General features: G+C 40.7%; 2 protein-coding genes across 2 annotated transcripts in view; both read right to left on the bottom strand.

Moving 5' to 3' along the window:
• The window catches only part of DPYS (dihydropyrimidinase), a 44,510-nt gene extending 43,343 nt beyond the window's left edge, over positions 1 to 1,167 (bottom strand). Inside the window, exon 1 of the mRNA XM_083516819.1 lies at positions 807 to 1,167. Within this exon, the coding sequence (XP_083372945.1) occupies positions 807 to 1,055 (249 nt within the window). The 5' untranslated portion in view covers positions 1,056 to 1,167. The remainder of the gene's footprint in view (positions 1 to 806) is intronic.
• A 2,750-nt stretch (positions 1,168 to 3,917) lies between these two features.
• Positions 3,918 to 23,250, bottom strand: part of LRP12 (LDL receptor related protein 12) — a 36,132-nt gene continuing 16,799 nt past the window's right edge. The window contains 6 exon segments of the mRNA XM_083516615.1: positions 3,918 to 6,560; positions 7,501 to 7,633; positions 8,188 to 9,286; positions 11,657 to 11,859; positions 16,083 to 16,218; positions 21,969 to 22,025. Of these exon segments, the coding sequence (XP_083372741.1) occupies positions 5,697 to 6,560; positions 7,501 to 7,633; positions 8,188 to 9,286; positions 11,657 to 11,859; positions 16,083 to 16,218; positions 21,969 to 22,025 (2,492 nt within the window). The 3' untranslated portion in view covers positions 3,918 to 5,696.

The raw sequence follows: 23,250 nt of genomic DNA, 5'->3' as shown, positions 1-23,250 counted from the left end.
CATCAGATGTCAAGGAAATAAAACAGCAATAAAATTATAAACACACACTATGCCGAAAAGGTGAAATTGACTGGGAAAATCAGAAACCAGGAAGAGAATTTTAAGAAGGAATGGGAAAAAATTATAATGTATTTAAGAGAACACTGTAAATAACTAAAAACTTAGGCAGGATTTGAGTAATGCTTGTAATGTATGAAAAACTATTGCAAAAACAGAGTGTTTTTCTTAAAAAATTAGAGAAAATAAGGGAAGCAGTTGGAAAAAAGATTGATAATGGTAACCATGGAAGGGCGGAGAGAAGTCAAAAGGATTCAGGGAATCCTAGATGATGATTTTTTGAATTTAAATACACACACACACACACACACACACACAGAGAGAGAGAGAGACTTTTAAACTGATTTTTCATAAACATTGTTAAGTGTGTGTGTGTATGTATGTATATTTATTCAGGGCCGAATTTAGGTTTGATGAGGCCCTAAGCTACTGAAAGTAATGGGGCCCTTTATACGTCCAGCTGTCCTTTGTCAACAACAAATTGCCGCTGTTTTTTGTGTTGAATATATGCTATATGGTAATTTATGGACCCAATAGGTATCTAAAGCCATTTGCACATAACAAATAGGAGCCTACACAACACAAAACACTGTTGCTGTATGTAGGTTTTATTTTATTTGTTTTTTATTTTGGAAATGTACATCCAGGTTTTTTTCCCCTTTTAATTTTTTGGCTTGGGGCCCTAAGCTATAGCTTCTTTAGCTTATACGTAAATCCGGCACTGTTATAATAACGAAGACAATAATTACCTTTGTCCCTTGATAGAAGTCGTCTTTCGACTGCGTGCCCATGAAGGGGAACTGCAGGTGCGTGTGAGGATCAATCCCGCCGGGCAGAACCAATTTGTTGGAGGCATCTATCACCTGGACGCCTGCTAGGGATGGCGGCTGGAGATGAGCCCCCACCGCTTTGATTTTCCCATCCTCCACGTACACATCCGCAACTTGTGAACAGTCCGCGTTCACAACTCGCCCGCCTCGGATCCAAATCTTCTGCATGGTCTTCTCCCGCTTCTGTGCGTAAAGTTTCTGGGAAAGGCGCTCTGCGTTTGCAAAGTAGTGGTAGCAGTTGAAGCAGCACTTTTAAAGTTTTCTCCCTCTGCCGGCAGACATTCCATGCAGTCACGTGTGACTTTCCCTGCCGGGGGGGGGGGGGCTGAGATTTTAACCCTCTGTTCCCTGTTCCTTTTTTTTTTACTGTGTTTGTGGAAGTGAGAATTACTATCGCCCTTCCTCTCCTGCACCTAATTACTTCCCCACTAGCCTTTGTCTTGCAACAAGAGTGGGTGGGGCGCTGCTGTTCCACGAGGAAGTTTGTAGGTGCTGCTCAGCATTACAGCTGTGTTTAGAATGAGGGTTTTAGGTCAGTAGTTTTGGAAGCAGTTTGTGTGAAATTAAATTAAATAAGACTGTATTTGAAAATGGCATGTACAGCTTTCCCCCAAGCAGCCACTTCCTTACTCTTTATTCTGTGCCATTCTGAAAACTCGAATTGGGAGTATTTTACCCAATTCCAATTAGCTTCTTATGCCTTACTTTAAAAAGGGATCGAGCCTGGTTAAAGCAGCGTTTCAGGATAGTGAAAGGAAGCAAAACGGAAATCCTACAATGACCCGTGAGTAAATGTAAATGCAAACCGGAGGGACTTACTTTTGCGTAAATAGCCTAAGGATTATGGAAGAGATTATGGAACTCTTGCTGGAAATGCAAGAGTTCAACTGTATCTAATGGGAATAGCAACTCCAGTCTTAAGTAGAGTTACTGCATTCAGAACATTCGTTGCCATCTTCCTTTCAAAGCAGGGCAAACTAAATATAAAAGTGTCAATGCAGATTTAAAGGGACCAGGTAAATTTATTGAAGGATCTGGGCACCAGTAAAAAGGTAACGATACCCCTGCCCGTACGGGCCAGTCGTGTCCGACTCTAGGGTTGTGCGCTCATCTCACTTAAGAGGCCGGGAGCCAGCGCTGTCCGCAGACACTTCCGGGTCACGTGGCCAGCGTGACGAAGCTGCTCTGGTGAGCCAGCACTAGCGCAGCACACGGAAACGCCGTTTACCTTCCCACTATAAAGCGGTACCTATTTATCTACTTGCACTTAGGGGTGCTTTCAAACTGCTAGGTGGGCAGGAGCTGGGACCGAAAGACGGGAACTCACCCCGCCGTGGGGATTCGAACCGCCGACCATGCGATCGGCAAGTCCTAGGCACTGAGGTTTTACCCACAGCGCCACCCGCGTCCCTCTGGGCGCCAGTAGTAGTTTCCAAAAATAATTATCTCACATTCCACCTCATGGAGTAGGTCACTTTTTTAAAAAAATGTTTTTAGAACTGAGCTGTATAAAATTCAGTGGCAGTATGCAGCCCTATCTTGTGCATCTCTACTCTGAAGCAAATCTTGAATTAAATCAGCCCTACTTCCCAGTAAAGTGCACTTATATGTAGGATTTCAGGCTTGTGTTGTGTTCCTAATCACATTTACTTGGAAGCAGAGATGCCAGTACAGTGGTACCTTGGTTTGCAACCATTTTGGATTACAACCACATCAAACCCTGAAGTGTGTGTCCCTTTTTTGGATTACAACCTTTTTTTATTATTATTACAACCCACTTTTTTTGGAGGCCCCATTGGCGAAAGTGTGTCTTGGGTTACAACCTGTTTTGGTTTACAACCGGACCTCCGGAACGGATTATGATTGTAAACCAAGGTATCACTTTATGGCAGAACTTTAGTGTAGAGAAGTCCAGGGCCCCACTCAGAAAAAACAAGCCAGAAGGCCTCTGTATACAGCAGAACTATCTCACTACATTTTGAAGTAAATATACATTACCATCTAAAGACAGAACTGCCATTTTAGACCAGCACCTGAAATTCCCCAACTGCACATTGCCAAGGAGTTTCACCACCAGTGGAACCAAGTACTTAGTAAACATGTTTAGAATTCCACTATTAATGTGTGTACCTAAATGAATGCTTAGCACCTCAAATTTCTAGCTTTCCTTTTCACATAGAAAGTGGCCATAAAGATAAAGGGCTTCTTAGCAAGAGTGTGACTGGTCACACACAGAGCGTCAAGGCACAGTAGGTATTTAGCACGTCTCTGTACCCCAGTTGTTACAGCTGCAGAGAGTAGCCCATATGTGGTGGAATTATAGGCAAGACGCTTAAATGTAGAGATTAAGACTCTATGGTGGCCCAGAGCTTCTGCACCCTTGATGTGCTTACAGAATGGCAGCAATCTCTCCCTCACCCACTTTTAGGGGAATGACAGAAACCAGGGCTCTACACTATCACACTTTCACATTACGTTTTCATGAAGGAATAGAGGGGGTGATCATGCAAATTTAGAACCAACCCCTTCGTACGTTTAAACCAGGTTATCAATTTCAAAAACTCTGCTTACAAGCTATAATTACAGGTTTGTCCTATTATTATATGAAGTGCCATACAACAGATTGCAACAAGCTTGGGAAATCTGATGTGACCTTTATCTGCTGAACACTATGACATTTTTCTGTTTACTTTACAGCAAAATATTTTCTGTTTTTCCCTACTTGGGAATTACTAGTTTGGCCGTGGCCGCTTCTGCTGTTAGCAAATTGTTTTTTCCCTTCTGTGGCTACAAATTTTTCATGTCCGCCAAATATTGTTCTGGGTGCTACTGTACAGCCTATATTGTGTGCAAAGAATGCAAAGAGAGCAAAGAACACTGTGTCCATTCTTGGTATGGTATAATGATAACTGCAGCAGCCCTCATTTTATACCATGTTTTCTATTTGTGTATTTTTATTTTTATTTTTAAAAACTACAAAAATAGAAAACTAATATACCTTCAGGTTTCTCTTTACAAAGTACCTCAATACATAGTAAGATTTTTTAATTTGATACATCTTAAAACATTGCCAGTTTTTTCTGACAGCATAACACAACAAGAAATCCACAAGACTTTAAACATGCTTTAAAAATGACATTCAGCAATGTATGGAAAATTTAATAAATAGCATACAGTCACACACAAATACATTTTTCATACTAAATCATTAAGCCTACTTAGACTGGCAAAGAATAAATATAACAGCAATTGACAATCTTTACCTTCTCAAAAGATGGATTTCTTGATATCATTTAGTAGCAACAACAACCACTTTCTGGTCACAAAACTGGAAACTATGAATGTTTTCTCCCCACTGGTGTGTTTTGCAGCCAAAATGTGATGTAACAAAAATAAAAACCTTGAAATATACTGAATATTTCTTTTTCTTTTTTTAAAAAAAGCGCAAACTGATGCCAGGTAAACCAGCTTTTTAAATACAATGAATAAATAGGAAATTAGTAAAGCAAATTCAGTTGCAGCAACAAACAACAGAAGAAAGCAAGAACCCAAAAACAGAGCAATGGAAATATTTTTTTTAGATATTTATATATATTTCATTGCAGTATTAGAGACTAGTACTTAAAGTGATAGTGCTTGTGCACTAAGCTCTTTAGAGACCTTAACATAGTTTTAGTGCAAATCCCTTTAGACCAGACAAATTTAAACCCTATTAGGGAGATGATCCATTAGCAGTTGGAGCATATTTTCTAGAGTTATAGGTACCTATCTCAGCTTTAAAAAACACATTATATACAAGAATTAAATGCATATTTTAACTGCTTCGGATATCTATCTTCAAAGATAGATGAAAAATTACTCTGAATTTTTACACCTTATTTGGTTGTACCATACTAGACCAACTTATTAAAGTCAATGTTATAAAAGCTACAAAAGATTTTTTTGCCATCAGTTTTATCTAAGTTAACTGCTGTTTGAATTTCTAAAAGAAAAAAATATATAGTGTATTGGAGAAAGTCTCTCTTCCTTCTGAAAAAGTTCAGCATGATGACAATCAGTAATTAGACAAATATATTATAAACCACAAGAGAGAAAAAGAATACTTTTTGCAATAATCAGCATTTAGTATATTCAGTTAAAATTATATTGGCAAAAGTACGTTGGTTTTGATTTCAAAAAGGAATAAATATTTTGTACAAACTAGCCTGACAACCTGCAGTGAGTGGCAGGCAGACATAAGTGGTTGAGCAGCTAAGTTTCTGTTCTAAATTACACCATCATGTTAAAACTATCTGACACAAGAGGGCTCCCCATATTACCTCATTCTGCATTAATCTTTAAAGTTTGGGTAAGGGACTGGCTACAGATGCAAACCTCTGCAACACTTTAAACGCAAATGTTCAGACAAGCCTGAACATTTTGAGAGGCTCCACAAAGCTCATCTGTTGCTAGTGTGTTTCACAAATTACAAAGGTATTCTCTCTGCAGTCACTTCCTTGCACTTGCTTTAAGAATACTAATAATAGAAAAAGGAGTTTCTTTGAAAAGCCCTCAGAAGATGACCATTAAATAACCAAATAGCAACAGGTGTACATTACGTATACTGACCTGGGAAAACATTTGTTTTAGTTGCCCGTATGACAAATATTCATTCAGTCATGCACAAGAACATTTTAAGTCCCATGATTTGCCCTGGATTCTTTTTTGAAATGAAAAAAACAACAACTGCTTTTTTCCTTAATTATGAAGTACAAAACAATCACCAATATTGCTCCAACTTACATACATTTCCACCCACTCAAACTAGACTTAACAAAGTAGCAAAGCCTCATCATCACTAGTTTCGTTTTTCAGTGCTGATTCTAAGCAAGTGTCAGGTATCTGGGCAGTATGTACAATTCCACAGCGCTCACAAGGGCCATCTCGATTACAGGACCGCATCCCATTATGTGCCGCACTGTAAGGCTGCCTAAGCCCTTGTCCTTGTTCTGAGGTGAGGTCAAGAAGAGGCCTTGAGCAGTCATTCGCATCAAAGTCTGATGCCGCATCAGAGGCGGGAATGAGCATTTCAACATCATCATCTTCGTCTCTTCCTCCACCTACCCCATTATCAAGCTGTCTCAAAGGACTTTGGTTCTGGCTGACGGGACTTGACCTCCCTAAAGTGAAGCGTACCCAACGTAACCCTTGAGTCATACGACTAAGTGCACTGGAGAACTGGTGGCGCCCTGGACTGGAACTCGGGGGTTCCACGCTCGCTGCTTCTCTTCCACCGTCCGAACTGCTGCTGCTGATATTCTGAGCTGAGGAAGCTCCACAGACGACAGCTGCTTCGACGGCTGTTGCAGGAGGGACCTTCTGAGGCAAAGTAGCAGCAACGCCACCAACGGCACCTGCTGTGTCTCTTCGTTCAGTTTCTGTGTCTGTATCATCAGACTCTACTGAAAAGAGGTTTCGGTGAGAGCCGGTTCTTTCACCTTCTCTGCTAGCATTTGGGTTGGCAATGTCATCTCCGTCTGAGGAAACCAGTGCCAGGGATCCAGAATGGCGAGATCTTGCAAAATTAAAGATTCGGTTCCAAATATTGCTTGACCGGCCCGCAATTGGAAGCCTGATAGAGGTAAATCCAAGCTGAGACCTCACTGCTAGCCTCAAATTTTCTAAAACAGAAGCCTGTGAAAACAAAGGCACGGGTAAGGCAGATGCTATGGAGAAACAACACCTTGGGGGAAAAATGCAATAAGGAGCTCTCTAGATAAGCTTCATTCAATTTGGCAACATGCAAGTCTAGAATCTAAGTCCTCTGACTGTTCTTCAGTTAAATACGTATGTGAGAATCATTTTGTTAACAGTTGAGGACTGGGTTCAATGACAGTGCTTATGTTCTTTTTTGTTTACATTTAAATCGCTCAAAATAAAAATATGAATATATACACATGACATGTATCTAATACATTTTGTAAATTAAGCACCCATTTATAGTATTAATCAAGTGAGCAAAATTACTTATACTGATCCACATTTAGGTACCCCAAATCACTAGCCTGGTTTTCCAGTGATTTTGGATTAAGTTGCTGCTTACGAATTCCTTAAATGCTTTTGGATAAGAAAGGCAGGGCAAAATTTCCTAACGTGGAGTTTGATGATATACCCATTTTTTTATTATTATTTTTAAACTTGACTTTCAACCAAGTATGTTTTTATTCTGGTGACAATAAAAATACTTTGTACCGCAGAAAGCTATATATCTAGTGACAATACAAAAACAATCTTATATGAGCACACAGATTTATGACCAAGGAGGAGAAACAGCTTGCCTGTGTTTTGTGGAAGAATTAAGAGCTATCACTGAATTTCAAGCTACGGTATGAATTTGGTAATCTTAGACAAGGTTGTTAAGCGCCACCATGTGGTGTTAAAACATAGTGTGTCAACAGATGCTGTGCTGTTCACAGTAACTTTTCAAAGATCTGCAAAGAGTTTTTGTCAACTTGTTGGAAGGGAGCAGAAACTGCTGCAATAAGGCGTTTCGCTAGCTAACTGATTCAGTACTTTATGATTTTATACTTCTCATTCATAGTAATCTATTTTTAATTAATATGAAAGTTCTTACCTGATTTGGTGAGCAAACAGGGAAGTCTTCAACTGGTGGAATTAAGCCCTGAGCAATCAACTGTCCATAGGAAGGAGGTGCTTCCCTTCTTAACAACTCAGCCTCGACTCTAGACAACTGTGTCTCAAAAGATCTATTTAAGAACATAAACAGCTTACAATTTAGTTTTCATAGATAATAAGTGCGCCACCACTGTATCAGTGATTTCTGTCTCTGTTGTTTCATTGGAGTCAAATTTTAGACTGCAGTCTCATGGGGAAAGGCATCTATCCTCTTATCCTCTAAATTGCCATGCACACTGATGGTGCTACAATAATAATTTACTAAATAACAACAACCCTAACAGTTTGATAACAACCCTCATACAATTTTACGGAAGGAAGAACTGTGCTTGCACAAACTTGTTACCTATATAATATGTGGATCCAATTTGAATTACTAGTGTTAATTACTTAAGTCTAATCAAACTCCTATTTGAAGGCACTGGACGATCCCCTGAATATTTGAAGCATTCACAGCCATGCTGCTTTATAGCTACATACTAACACAACTTTTTTGAATGGTAAAGAAAATGTCTAGCATTCCTCAGTAAAAGTAGCCACCCACAGACAATTGTTTAGACAGTATTTTCTGGTAAATCAGGAACAATAAAATAGCAGCTTTTCTTTTGTAATCGCAAAATCTTACCTTCGTTCAAACATTCTCAAAGAATACAGCTTACAAGTGCATCCCAGTGCAATGACAAGGAGCAGCCCACAAATAAGACTTCCAATGACAGCAGCAGTTATTACTCTGGTGGGTACAATAACTGGGCAATTCTCTTCATCACTACCATCGCCACAATCATCTTGGGAATCGCAAACCCAGCTTTCAAACACACACCGATTATTTTTGCAGTGGAAATTTCCTGGCTGGCAGAAGAAGCAATTCTTTTCATCCGAGCCGTTGGGGCAGTGGTTCTGGTAGTTGCAGCGATCAGAGCGTGGATAGCAGGCACCATTCCGAGAGCAAGGAAATTCTTCCTTTTGGCACATAGTGCAGTTTGTTTCATCTCTTCCGTTTGGACAATGCCAATAGCCATCACAGCGCTGCTGCTCTGTGTAACAACCCCAGTTTCCACCACATGGAATTTCCCATGGCAGGCAGAAGCCATCAACCTGATAGGTAGCATTAAATCCTCTTGCTGCATTCACTTTGTCAGCGCAAAAATGCACTCTGATTTGACCAGAAGAAGAAACAACTGTAAGAGGGGCATGAGAGTCAAAAGCAGTTAAAACACGCAATAGCTTGCGTGGATTCTCCTCTAAACCGTCATATATTTTGACATAGTCCCCATATCCGGTACCATCAAGCTTAAAGTCAGTGAAACGCAAAATAACTTTGCGGTGGTCCCCAGTGTCTATCAGCCATGTGCAGTTGCTCCCTGGAGGATAAAAGTCTGGATAATTGGGAGAATTGAAAGTACCATAAAAATATTTCAGCAACTGTCCACATGTTGGCACGCCACAGTCTATTTCATCTCCCAAGTCAAGACAGTCAAGGTTTCCATCACATTTTGAGGATTCTGGAATGCAAGTGTAAACATTGAAACGAGACAGACACTGGAACTGGTTGTATGCACATGGCTGGAAGGAAGCAGCAGTTGGAGGACTAGCTTTGGCACAGATTTCTTCATCAGAGTTGTCTCCACATTCATCCATGTCATTGCATTTCCAAGATTCTGGAATACATTTCCCATTAGCACAATGGAATTGGTTACAGTCGCAGCTTGGTTCGCTGGATTTCCCTAAAAACGAACATTAAAGAAATTATCATGTGCCCACTTTTACATTTATTACTTGTTTATCTTACAGTATCATGCTAATAATAATAATAATAATATCCTACTTATCTGACTGGGTTGCCCCAGCCACTCTGGGTAGCTTCCAACATAATAAAAACACAACAAAGCATCAAACATTTAAAACTTCCTGATACAAGGCTCCCTTCAGCTGTCTTTGGAAAGTTGTGCAGTTGTTTTATGTTTGACATCTGATGGGAGGGTGTTCCATGGGGTGGGTGACACTACTGAGAAGGCCCTCTGCCCGGTTCCCTGTAACTTCACTTCTCGCAGTGAAGGGACTGCCAGAAGGCAGTTCGGAAACTGGACCTCAGTGTATGGGCTGAACGATGGAGATGAAGACACTTCTTCAGGTATACAGAAATGAGGCTGTTTGGGACAACACTAACACTTAGGACTGTGCTCTGAAATGTACTGGAATCCAATACAGATGCCCCCCCCCCCCGATGTTATTGGACTGTTCATTCCCATCAGCCCCAGCCAGGACTGGCCAATTCTCTGGGATGGTGTGAGCTGCAGCACATCAACTTCAGGAGGGCACTATGTTGGCTAGCCCTGCACTAATCAATAAAAATCAGTCAGCTGGAAATAGTACAGTGGTACCTCGGGTTAACTAAGGGACACAGGTGGCGCTGTGGGTTAAACCACAGAGCCTACGATTTGCCGATCAGAAGGTTGGCGGTTCGAATTCCCACAACAGGGTGAGCTCCCGTTGCTTGGTCCCTGCTCCTGCCAACCTAGCAGTTCGAAAGCATGTTAAAGTGCAAGTAGATAAATAGGTACCGCTCCGGCGGGAAGGTAAACAGCGTTTCCGTGTGCTGCTCTGGTTCACCAGAAGTGGCTTAGTCATGCTGGTCACATGACCCGGAAGCTGTCTGCGGACAAACGCCTGCTCCCTCAGCCAATAAAGCGAGATGAGTGCCGCAATCCCAGAGTCGGTCATGACTGGACCTAATGGTCAGGGGTCCCTTTACCTTACCTCGGGTTAAGTACTTAATTCGTTCCAGAGGTCCGCACTTAACCTGAAACTGTTCTTAACCTGAAGCACCACTTTAGCTAATGGGGCCTCCTGCTGCTGCTGCACCCCAGAGCACAATTTCTGTTCTCACCCTGAAGCAAAGTTCTTAACCCAAGGTACTATTTCTGGGTTAGGGGAGTCTGTAACCTGAAGCGTATGTAACCTGAAGCATATGTAACCCGAGGTACCACTGTATTTTAACAGTTTATCTGGAACAATATGAACTATACTGGTGTAAAAAAACACACAGTTTGAGCAGCTCCATACGGTTTTATTTATATAGGACCACAACACCCCAAGGATAGCCTCTCCCAGACTCTGCGATCATCATCCGAGTCCTTTCTTTGTGTGCCTCCTTCATGAGAGGTCCAGAGGGTGGCAACACAAGAACAGGCCTTTTCTGAGATGGCTCCCCAATTATGGAATACTCTCCCCAGTGAGGTTTGTCTGGCAGCTTCATTATACTGCACATCTTTAGGCACCAGGTGAAAATGTTGCTCTATAGCCAGGCCTTTGGCTATTTTGTACTCCATAACATGTTTGCATGTTCTATCATGGATGGAGAGTGCATGAAAATGTATAACATGTTCCATCAAGAGTGAGGGATCTACTGCATACAATTTGGTGTCTCTCTCTAGAAAGTTGTTTGGAGGACTGGGTTCATTTTCTGAGCTTTAGAACAGTTATCAATATTTTCAATATACCTTCTACAAATGCCTTAAGTAGTGTTTCAAATACAGTGGTGCCCCGCAAGACGAGTGCCTCGCAAGACGGAAAACCCGCTAGACGAAAGGGTTTTCCGTTTTTGAGCTGCTTCGCAAGACGATTTTCCCTATGGGCTTGCTTTGCAAGACGAAAACGTCTTGCAAGTGTTCCGATTTTTTCCCGCTTCCCCCCCTTTTTGCTAAGCCGCTAATAGCCTTTTAGCCTTTTAGCCGCTAATCCTTTAATAGCCGCTAAGCCTTTAATAGCCGCTAAACCGCTAATAGTGCTAATCCGCTAATAGGGTTGCTTCGCAAGACAAAAAAACCGCTAGACGAAGAGACTCGCGGAACGGATTAATTTCGTCTTGCGAGGCACCATGGGTCTGAAATGGCAACGTATGGATGTTAGCAACTGCAGTCCTACTTTCTACATTTTTAAAAATAAAAAGAATATTAATAACCATCATCTCTTTCTTAAGCTTCCATTAATCGATGCACTGTGGTTTCTTTAAAAAAAAAAGGAAAAAAAAACCAAGGCTGAAAAGACTGGCCCCCAAATCTAGAAAACGTTTAATTACAACATTTAAAGTTTACCTGCAAAATAAGTCAGTCTGAATCCTTTTCGTGATATACTATCATCTGAATGAAATCTGACCCAAACATGGTCCTGTGAAGATATATATGGAGATGGAATAGAAGACCCACACACTCTATAATTTTCCATGTTTTTGTATGCCCCTATCGTCAGGGAATCTGAACTGCATCGCCGTGATCCTTGAACATCAAAATCCTGAAAACTACACAAGGTAAATGAGTTATATTTCTTTTTTGTTGCTGTTAAATATTAGCACAATCCCTTAACAAACAACTATTTAATACACATATCCTTAATTTTTGACAGACATTAAGTTCAACAAGACCTAATTTTTACCTCCCCAGTTGGAAAAAATACATTTCAAAACCTTAAGAGTTTTTAATCCAAAACAGATATATATTATCAATTATTTCTAGATATGAACAACTGATATGATACATCTATTACATCTATTAGGAAGATTCTTTTCTCTCTTTCTCAGCCTCTCGCTTTCCACTAAAATCAGAGCCAATGAACAGACGTTTTAACCTTTTCTCATACATACATCTTTTTTGTGTGCCCTTTTCCTAAATGGCAAGCTGAAACACTATTGTCAAATACCAGATTTCATATCATAAGTTCTATAGCAAGTTGCATGCTTCCACAGGCACAAGAGGTTACAAGTGAAAGAACATATTACAATTTAGCTTCTATTTGCATTTGTTTTATTTAGTCCAGTGCTATTTTTCTAAAAAATGAGGTGCCAGAACTCAAGATGCGTGCCTCCCTTTTTCTCTTATAATGGCAATGGCGCCTGCCTGAGAGGTGCTGGAACTGAGTTGCACTGAGTTCCGGCTGAAACAAAGCCCTGTTAAGTTCCAAGTATTTATACTCTGCTCTTCAACCCTGAAAGGAATTTCCAAGTTGCTGGTAGCAAAACCAACAATGCAAAAGCTTCTGTGCTACTTTAACTGAGAGGTTTAGTGCAGCACTTACATGCATGGAAGACACCTCCTGTGTTCCTAAAGGCACTTTTGGATCCAACCTAGAGAAACTACTTCCTCAAGGAATTTTAACCTTTGTGGGAAAATGATTGCTTGTACATGAGAGCATGAGCAAAGTTCTTATTGTTACAGGGTAATCTCATAGCTAGAAGCATCCTTGGAGCATGAATAGCGCGTGAACAGCTCGTGCTGTCCCATATGATTGGCTAACGTAGCATGGCCTGATCGCTCGCATGGTCTAGTACCAAGGTCTTTATCTGCTGGCTAGAACAAATTGCTTGACTTGTATTTTGTATCTTTCTATTTTTCACACAATAAAAGCTGTGCTGCCATAGCCCTAGGAGCAGCCATAATTCGGAACCTATCATGGTGTGAGACTGATTTTTCTCTGGATGCCGAGCTGCAACTCGACAATTGGTGCCCCGTGTGATTGCCTTCGGACTTCACGTTGTTTTTCAGCACTCACCAACACGTCGTTCATCCACGTAGTGGATCCCTGGTGAGTGCTCCCGTGTGACTGTTTGTTTTTCATTATTCAGCACTCACCTACACGTCGTTCATCCACGTAGTGGATCCCTGGTGAGTGCTCCCGTGTGTACAACGTTCAGCTCTCACCTCGCCCCGCAAGGGCTGCAGACGCGTCGTTCATCCACGTAGTGGATCCCCGGTGAGAGCTCCCGTGTGAATGTGATTCTGGACTACGTTACGGACTTATCAGCACTTATCTCCGCCCGGACAGGGCAAAAGGCGCCCCTCACTCATCCTCCTACGGATCCCTCCGGTAAGTGCTCCCTGCTCTTTTTGCAACTCTTGCAATCAAGGAAAAATCAGTCTCACACCACCTCCTCCGCCCAAGGCCTCTGGCACCGCTTCTACTACTCCTCTCCAAGAATCTCTCCGTGCCGCCGCTCCGTTGTTGCCTTTTGATTCTGATACTCCAAATCTCTTTCCTGTGATTGCTCCTGCACCCCCAGCCCCCGTCATGCTGACCCAAACCGATGTTCTCGATGGGCTGACGGGAGGAGGCAATTTTCTTACCATTGCCCAACAGCTGACTCTTGATCCTCAGTATTGGGAGGCCACTACAACTGCTGCCCAAGAGACTCTGGCCTCTGTCCCTGATGACAGGAATGAGCGAGATGGCCGATGGAGAAGCGTCAGACAGGGTCCTGCAAAGCCCTATGGACTATTTGTTGATCGCTTGTATAATACCTTCAAGCGGCAAGTTCAGGAGCTGGCAGCACAAGAACTGATTGTTTGCCAGCTTGCGTTTGATCATGAGGACTGTAAGCAAGCGCTGCGCCTTCTAATGGCAACATCAAATATAGCCATTGCTGATATGCTTAAAGCCTGCCAGTCAGTGGGCACTGCTAGCCACAGCCTGCTAGCCACGGCCTTGTCCTCCGCCGTGTCCCAAAATCCTGCAAAGGCTAAAACCTGTTGGATGGACAGTGGCTAAGGAGAAAATCCAGCGGACCTTACCTATTACGTGCCTGGGACACAAGCTGACAGCATCTGCAGCCATTCCAGTCACGCCTCAACTACAGTTTCCTGATTTTAAACTGGTGGATTTACAACAAATTCTTGGACAGCTGAATTGGATAAAGAGTTATTTGGACCTGCCCACCTCCACTCTGTCTCCACTATTTTCTGCCCTTAAAGGACACAAGAATCCAGCGGACAAGATCACAATCACCTCTGCAATGGAAGAGGCTCTTCCACAGCTGTTCCAGTGTTTCCTGGCACGCTGAAAGGCCATCTTCATCCCTACTGCATTGGCCCCCCTTTTCCCTGGGAAGCCACTTCAACCACCAAACATCACTACAGTTTTGCTGCCTCCCAATAGCGACCATCCCATCTGTGTCACCACGTTTCGTTGAGCTTGGACTTTTGACTCAGCAGTACAGGGAGCAATACATCAGACTTATTTACAGCAAATGGGCTCCTGTATCTGCAGAAATAGTTGTGTGACTTCTTCTGGATTGTGGTTTTTACATGCCAATAATCGAGCCACGAAATATCACACAGGTTGCTCGGAAGTAGCCATTGGACTAATTTACCATTCTCATCCTTATTGGCATCACTTGGATTTTACCCCCCAGATCTCTTCCTTTTTTCTCCTCCCTCAGGAGTCCTGCCTTATGATGTGTTCCTCTGAGCATGTACAGAGGGCTGTCTTGGAACTATTGTGGACTCTTGGCAAGGGAGGGGGTGAGGGATTTTAGTGTGTTCCAGTTGTTTCATTTTTGAGCTTTGGCATGGTTCCCGGACAGAAAGCAAAGACAATGGGCTCTGTTCTCGACCTTGTTGCAATCTTTTTAGTTACAGCAAGCGGAATATGCTTGAAGCGGACTATGCTTGGCTAGTGCCTTTTTTTAGCTGCTGAGAAAAATGATTTTTAAAAGCTTCTTGAAGCTTTGAGGGTTTTTTTGGTGGTGGTATTCTAGCATTCCAGTAAATGCTTCATATAAGATTAGCAATAATATGAAAGACAATCGCATAAGTTTACCTCCTGTATCTCTATCGCTTGTAGAATTAGCTCCGTATTGTTTTCATTTTAATCACAATAGCAAAAAATTTTTAGGTCATTATCCATATTGTAATTGGACACATGAATACATTAATGGATCTTCTTGTTTTTTTTAATGTTACCACTATGAGTGATAGGCCAAAAGTTTTAGTTAATAATGTCACAACCTACACGACACCATTTTGGCTTTAAAAATGATTAACAAAGAAATATCAGAAATAAGAAATGTAGTTCTTCAACATCATTATGCTTTAGATGTGATCCTTGCTTCTAAAGGTGGAATTTGTGCCTTAATTTATTCTCATTGCTGCATGTATATAACTGATCAATCAACCAATATCTCTGCTACTATTGATCATATGGAACAAATGATAGCCCATAATCCTTTACAAACCTTGATATTTTCAAATAGCAGAAGAGGCACAAACAAACTATTGTGTGTGTTTGTTTGCTTGTTTTGAAAAAGAGGACTTTCAAAAGCAGTTTGTGACTGCATGGGGATTGACTTTTTCATGAGAAAGAAGTCACAAGTTCACAAGGCTAGTAAAAGTCCTTGCATGAGCCTAAGCAACCTTCTTTGGATCCTGCCATAAGTTTGTATATAGGAAACATATATTTCCTAAACTTTCGGATCATATAAAGTATTCCCTATAGAACCTAGTATGTAAAATTCAATGAAATGCTCCCAGACACCCATAACCAAATCTTAGTTTTAAGATCTGATACCCAGGCATAATTTAGCGCTGCTATATATCTGGCTATTTAATTCAATAAAGTCAAGAAGCAGAATAAAGTTAGAAAATGGAATGTTTACAAGGACTAAATTTACATTTAGTAAAACATGTACATTTTTTTTTAGACAATTGCTTACATTTTCCACAATATATTTGTAAAGTACAGCACCCAAATTACCTTATTGTAATAATTTCACCTGGGTTTGCTCGGATATACCAGCTACAATTCAATCTTGCTGGATATTCAAGAGGCCAACCTGGGCTAGTGATGATCCCACTTGGACCTTTAATTTGTTCTGGGATATCTCCACAAGCTGAAAAATATATTAAATTGATGTCTTTAGTTATAGATGCACTTTTGCATAATGTTTTACAAACAGTTCCAAAAGTTTAGTGCAAGAACACACCATTCCTTGGAAGATGGGTTCATCTGAATGAAGATGCAAAACACTGTTGTTATATAACACAAATTAAATCAAAACCAATTATTATTATTATTTTTTAAAGTAGAGGTTTATGAGCAACTGGATCATGTGGCAAAGCACTGCAATGGTATCTTTTCCCAGCAAAGTATATTTATAGATTTGAATAATTATTCATGCTTTTATTCTGCAGAAAAATCCAACGCACAGTATATGGATGCCTGTATTATAAAGAGCAGAAAGTAAAAAGGGCAAAAATCAGCCATGACAAGTAAACAAAATGAATACAACCGCAGCAGCTTGCAAACACTTGGCAAACCGTATATGCCTGCTTCTTCCACAAATGACAGAAAATATACCAATACAGGAAAGGTGTTGTATGTAAAGGGAACAATCTGCAAGTAAATAAAATATTGACACAATGGGCAACTTTACGGTTTTCCATTATGAAGAATTATTTTGTTATCTGCAAGAAAATAAAAATGGCTTCTGCTTAATAAAATATGACAATTCTCAAAAATGGAGGAAAAGCAATCCTCAAAATTTAAAAGTCAGATTTTCCATCAGTTCAGCAGTAGTGATAGGGTTTTACAGAAGATTTATTGTTTTCGTTTAGTCACCCATTAGGTGGTGCTCTTATTCCATTACTCTTTGGAATTCTACATTCATAGAACTGAATGTAAACAAAGCGACCTCCTACTTGAGATTCATGTTATAAAACAAAGCAGATAAATATTGCAAAAACAAAAAAGGCAGAATATCAACATTTATATATGTAAATGTCAATGCATGATACTCAAAACATCTCCCTTTTTTTAAAAGTCATGGAGTTATGTTTTTAAAACTGAACATACATTGTAAAAGCTAACTCATTAAAAAAAACAAACCCAAACACAGAAAAGCAGGATTCTTCTTCATGGCAAAGACATTTATAAAACAATACAAGAGTTATTACTGCAGATTGTTGGGACTGGGAGCAGAGGCCAAGTGGCTTTCCTAGTCTATTTAATGAATATGGAAGACACACAAGTCAATCTGGGACTTCATGACTTGCAGTTCAGTCTCTCAGCCAGCTCTATCAATTAGAATTTAACTTAATTGGAAAAGGCTCAGCACTTTGATTTAACAGACCTCTAAAGTTACTACAGCCAATTCTGAAACCTGGCAGAATTTTTATGGTTTTGGAGCAGCTCTCTGAGCATATTGGTTGCCCTTTTCTGCATCTTTCCAGCTCTGCAATACCCTTTTTGGATATTCACTGAGCTACCCACCTTGACGCAAGATCCCTTTCCTAGTCAATCACTGCCAGCTCAGACCACACCAGCATATGTGAAACTAGAGGCTGCATCCCTGCTTGCTACACTTGCCAACCCCACCTACCCCCTGCTCCTCTTCCAACTCTCCACCATTTACACCAGGGGTAGGCAAACTAAGGCCTGGGGGCCAGATGCAGTCCAATCACCTTCTCAATCTGGCCCGCGGACGGTCCGGGAATCAGTGTGTTTTTACATGAGTAGAATGTGTGCTTTTATTTAAACTGCATCTCTGGGTTATTTGTGGGGCATAGGAATGTGTTCATCCCCCCCCCCCAAATAGTCCGGCCCACCACATGGTCTGAGGGACGGTGGACTGGCCCATGGCTGAAAAAGGTTGCTGACCCCTGATTTACACCTCTCCTCACACCCCCCCCGCTCTTTCCACTCCTGGCTCCTTTCCCCTCATTAAACAACTTGCCCGGGCTGGGCTGCCATTGCTAACGCTGCAGTCAGCATGGCTGCCTACTGGCAGCCACGCCAACCAGAGCATGGTGACATTTTACATTCTGAAGTATATACCGGTAGCTAGATTAGGAAATTTCCTGCCTGCCTGCTTCCCAAAGCCTAGTAAGCACTGGGCTTTGGGAAAGAGGTGCAAGGGCTCGACAGAGATATTAACCTAATATGTCTATAGTTTCCTAGATCCTCTTTTACTTGTGAAAGACTTCCATTTTCTAAGGAAGCCTTCTTTGTCAAATAGCTTCCTTGATTCTGCTTGTTAACCACAATGGCATATTGGATTGGGTGGTACCCTTCTTAATCGGCAGTACAGCTGAGCTTCTATTATTGTAGTTTTAAATAACCTCCAAACTTTCTGGAAGTCATACAATACCACAACAACAGTTCAGCATTTCACCAGGCTGGAAAAGGCTGTAGACAGCAGGTATTACCAGCACTGGTTAGAGCGTAGTGGTGATAATGCCAAGGTCACAGGTTCGATCCTGTAGGGGCCAGCTGCATATTCCTGCATTGCAGGGCCTTGGGACTACATGATCCTTGGGATCAATCCCTTCCAACTCTATGATTCTATTTATGTAAGAACTCAGCTGATTTTTAAAGTTAAGACTGTCTTTCCCTCTTGCACCCCACTATGATCTCTAAAGCTCAACCTACTTTTCAGCCGTACAGTACATGCAGACCCGGCTGAAATAGCCTGTGCTTTTTTTGCTTGATAGTGATGCTACCCTGGTTTTGTGGTTGGTTCAAATCCCCTCAGACATGATGACCTTGGACTAGTCCCTCGTTCTCACTTTCCTCACAAGGTTGCTGTGAGGATATAATGAAGGATGAGGAACCATGTGCACTGCTGGAGAGGAAAGGTAGTATATAAATGTAGTTAAATAAATATCTTATGAATGTAAATAGAATTCTAGGAAGTGCTCGGGATAAAACTGCAACAACAGAATTTAAATCACTGCAGCTATTCTTTTCCTAGGGTCAAACAGCATGTACATACAAAACACCAGTTATTTGTTATATTATGTTTCCAAGACAAGGGAGCTTAAGAAAGACGTGATTTTTTTTTCTTATTGCTTCTTGTGTTATGATGACACCCTTGGAAGACACCTTTACTGACAACTTCCTTCTGTTTTGTAAAATATTAACTTCAAAAGTGTGAATGATAAAGGCTGGGTTAATTACTGAACTCGCAAAGAACTGCCAATGCAGTTATAGATAAGAAATTTAAATCTCCGTGTGATCTTTACTGCTGTGCTTATAAGAGAATTCACATAAGGATTTTAGAAAATCAGACTTGCATATGCAATCTGCAAAAGAAGCACACCAAAGACCAATTTATCTTACATAATGTGCAACTAAAGTAGTGTAATTATAACAACTAGAATGCAATATATGCCGAGAAAGACAGCTCACAAACCATACCTGTATACAATTCCTTAAAATAATATAATTATTTTATTTAGAAAAAATTATTATGTAAGAAATCTTACAATGGCTAGGATGCAGACCCAGACATCCATATGCCTCAAGCACACAATAATTTAGCCTTTGCTTCTGGCTACATTCCCTCACACTCTTGTCAAATGCAGAAATGGTATCTTGACCCTCATGGTTGGCTTTTGGGAGCTTGGGGGGGAGGGAAGCCAAAAGGCATCAATGAACCTAGAAACCCTGCGGTTCTTTGAATTTCATCCAACATTAACCAACACCATTATTCATGCTTTATAGGTTATTTACAATGCAACAAACAAATCAATAGAACAGGGAGCTGAAGATGCCATTTCCCCAGATGGGCAGGGTATAAATAATAAAATTATTATTATTATTATTATTATTATTATTATTATTATTATTATTATTACTGAAATTGGTGGAAGCTTAAACTTTTAATTGTACATTTTTGAAAATAAACTAGGCCTCCAGCAGGCTTCGTAACTGCAATGGAATAAATTTATAACAGTTTGACACTGCTCCTTTATTACGAGATCTGTTGAGGAAGTTTTTGTGTTGTATGATTGCTATGCTGTTGATTATGTTGTAAACTGCCTTCTGGTGAAGGGTGACACCTAAATTTGTTAAGAAAGGAAGAAAAATTGTGGTATGTTATTATAGTGAAAGAGCCACTGGCCTTCCCAAAGGTTAAATACAAAGCTTTTTGAGCTTTGGAGATATAATACTAACACTAACACACGCGCGCACACACACACACACAAAACACACGACCTGCAATAAAATGTTGTCATGTGTAGTGCTTTTTTTCCAGGGTTTCAGTCAGCCAGCTATTCCATTCCCCATCCACAAGACATTCCGTGTTCTGCAGTCCCTAAGGATCCTTAGTCCTCACTGGGCTGCTTTTGGTGTTAACCTCATTAGGGTTTTTACCTTCATTTTGTACTTTGTTCCCAAAGCCAGCCAGCTGATACCTGCCTTTTGTGGGGGGGGGTGCAGTTTTGGCTAGATAAAGACTGGCTCTTGGAGAATATTTGCTTTTTTGCATTCTGTAGCCAGAGAATACCCTTAACAAGCAGTCTTAAAGAATTGTTTCTTTTCTCTGGCCTTTGGGGGTGAATTCAAGATGCTAGACATCAGGTTGGAGCTTTAAATTGGCTTTTCCACCTTATGCTGGTTTCATATTTTGCTCCACACACACCCCAGACCACATTCTTCAGGAGGGCTAGCCCTGCCCCTCCAAAGAGGATATTCCAGAGTCACAGGTGACTGCAGAGGAGAGATAAAAAAATTCCTTCCAGTAGCACCTTAAAGACCAACTAAGTTAGTTCTTGGTATGAGCTTCCGTGTGCATGCACACTTCTTCAGATACACTGAAACAGAAGTTGCCAGATCCTTCTATATAGTGAGAAGGTGGGGAGGGGTATTACTCAGAAGGGTGGTGGGAATGGGAGATTGGCAGATAGCTGAGATGAGCCTGTTGACGACTCTTAACGACTGTAATAGGTCTTACAGGAAAAGGCAACAGGCTCATCTCAGCTATCTGCCAATCTCCCATTCCCACCACCCTTCTGAGTAATACCCCTCCCCACCTTCTCACTATATAGAAGGATCTGGCAACTTCTGTTTCAGTGTATCTGAAGAAGTGTGCATGCACACGGAAGCTCATACCAAGAACTAACTAACTTAGTTGGCCTTTAAGGTGCTACTGGAAGGAATTTTTTTATTTTGACTATGGCAGACCAACACGGCTACCTATCTACAGAGGAGAGGAAAGGGACAATATTGTTTTTTTCAACTTCCACCCCACCAAAGCTCCTTACAATAACTAATCTTAGGATCCAAGCAATTCTTTAGTATGTGCTTGCAGTATGTACAGCATACAAAGGTTCTGACCTTCAGCCATCTATTCAATCCACTTGTTTTCCTGCTGGCAAAGAAGAGACGCAAGCCATAAGGATTCTGCCAGTGCTCCATTAGTGTCACGTGAGATTACTCATGGTATAAACTGTGTAATCAGGTGAACCGCAGTTTCAGATGCTGCTTCAAGTCTTATCAAACAAAATGTGTAATAAAGCTGCTTGTGTTATTGATACTTTTAAAATAATCTTTCAATAAATTTCATTTCACAAAACTTTAATGTAGGAAAAATCAAGTTAGGGCAACTTTTCTCTTTAATGTCTGTATGGTGAAATAATTAAGCATTAGAAAGGAATAATCTGTTCATGAGCATGGAAGTATCAAATTTATCTTATGAAAATGTGTCCATGTTCCAGTTGCTTCATTCCTTATTACATGCTGCAAAAGGCAGTAATAATTTTTATAGCCAAATATCTCTTCATAAGATACCAGGTGGCTTTCAATATTTACTATTTAAGTCATGCATGAAATTTAAACATTACAAAAAAAATGACTTACCAGTTGAGATTCCTGAAATATGCACATTTTCAGAATGTTCTGCAAGAGCACTGTTTCCTAAAATTAAACATAATGAATAAACTAATTTCCAAGATAAAATTTGTAAAAATTCTTCAGATACAGTACTACAGAAAAGAAAAAGAACAAAAACCAAGCTACTTTTAATATTCAAATACTTTACATCCAAAGGCTTCTTCCACTACATTTTTAAATGAAGAATAAAGCCAGGCCGGGAGGGGGCGGGGAGGAAGAGAATAAAACGATTATACAATCAAGACACAAATGGCTTCTTTGTCACACAGTGAGCAAGCTAAATGGAGAACCTAGGCAGCTTCAGAGCTTGGTTACCTCCTAAAAGATTTTAAGGGAATTAAGATGTATTAGTCCAGTAGTTTCTTCTTCCAGTTCTCTTCAAGACTTTTTCTAATTCTGTTCCCCTCCCATCTAATAACAGAGATTAGCAGAGTGAGTTAAATAAAGATAACAGAAGGGGATGGGCAGAACCTCAGTAACCAAAAAGGCCCCCTCCAGCACAGTGAAACAACCACAATGTACTTTATTACAGGGCCAGCAAACATGCAGCATTTGCTATGTAGAAAAGTAGTATTAAATCACTTAATATGGTGGTAACCAATACATATGCTGTTACCTAGAACTTGGTTCCAGCACCTCTGAGGTGGGTCCCATGGTCACTATAAGAGAGCACGTTCATGGTGAGTTCCAGCACCTCTTTTTGTAGAAAAACAGCACTGGTGATGAGTACCCCCAAAGTTACTCTGCACAGAATTGCAGCCTCAGCAATTCCAGTTCTTATCTTCCACCTGTTCAAGTTGCATTTTATTCTGCATATTTTTGTTTAAATATTTAATAATTTTTATTTCATATATTCCTTTGTCTTAATACGAGCCTGAGACTTTGGTGGACCATCAGCATAAATAATAATAAAAAAATACATAGGCTAGGCTGAGAGATGAACTGGTCACCCAGTGAGGCTCACGGCTCTGTGTGGATATGAACCCTGGTCTCCCAGGACTTAGTCCAACTCTTTAACCACTACATCACACTGCCTATAATAATAACAACAACTCAATAAGACTCCCAGGCATAATCTTTGAAGGTCCCCTTTTACTGTGTGGAGTGCAGTGTGCCCCAGGACACAATTTCCATCCATCATTTATCTTTTGGAATGTTACCACACAATCATGGAATCATAGGAGTGTAGAGTTGGAAGGGACCCTGAGGGTCATCTAGTTCAACCCTCTGCAATGCAGGGATATGCAGC

This window comes from Podarcis liolepis (assembly GCF_965112155.1).
Source record: "Podarcis liolepis genome assembly, chromosome: 8".
NCBI lineage: Eukaryota > Metazoa > Chordata > Lepidosauria > Squamata > Lacertidae > Podarcis > Podarcis liolepis.
This window is presented reverse-complemented; position numbering and strand designations above follow the sequence as displayed.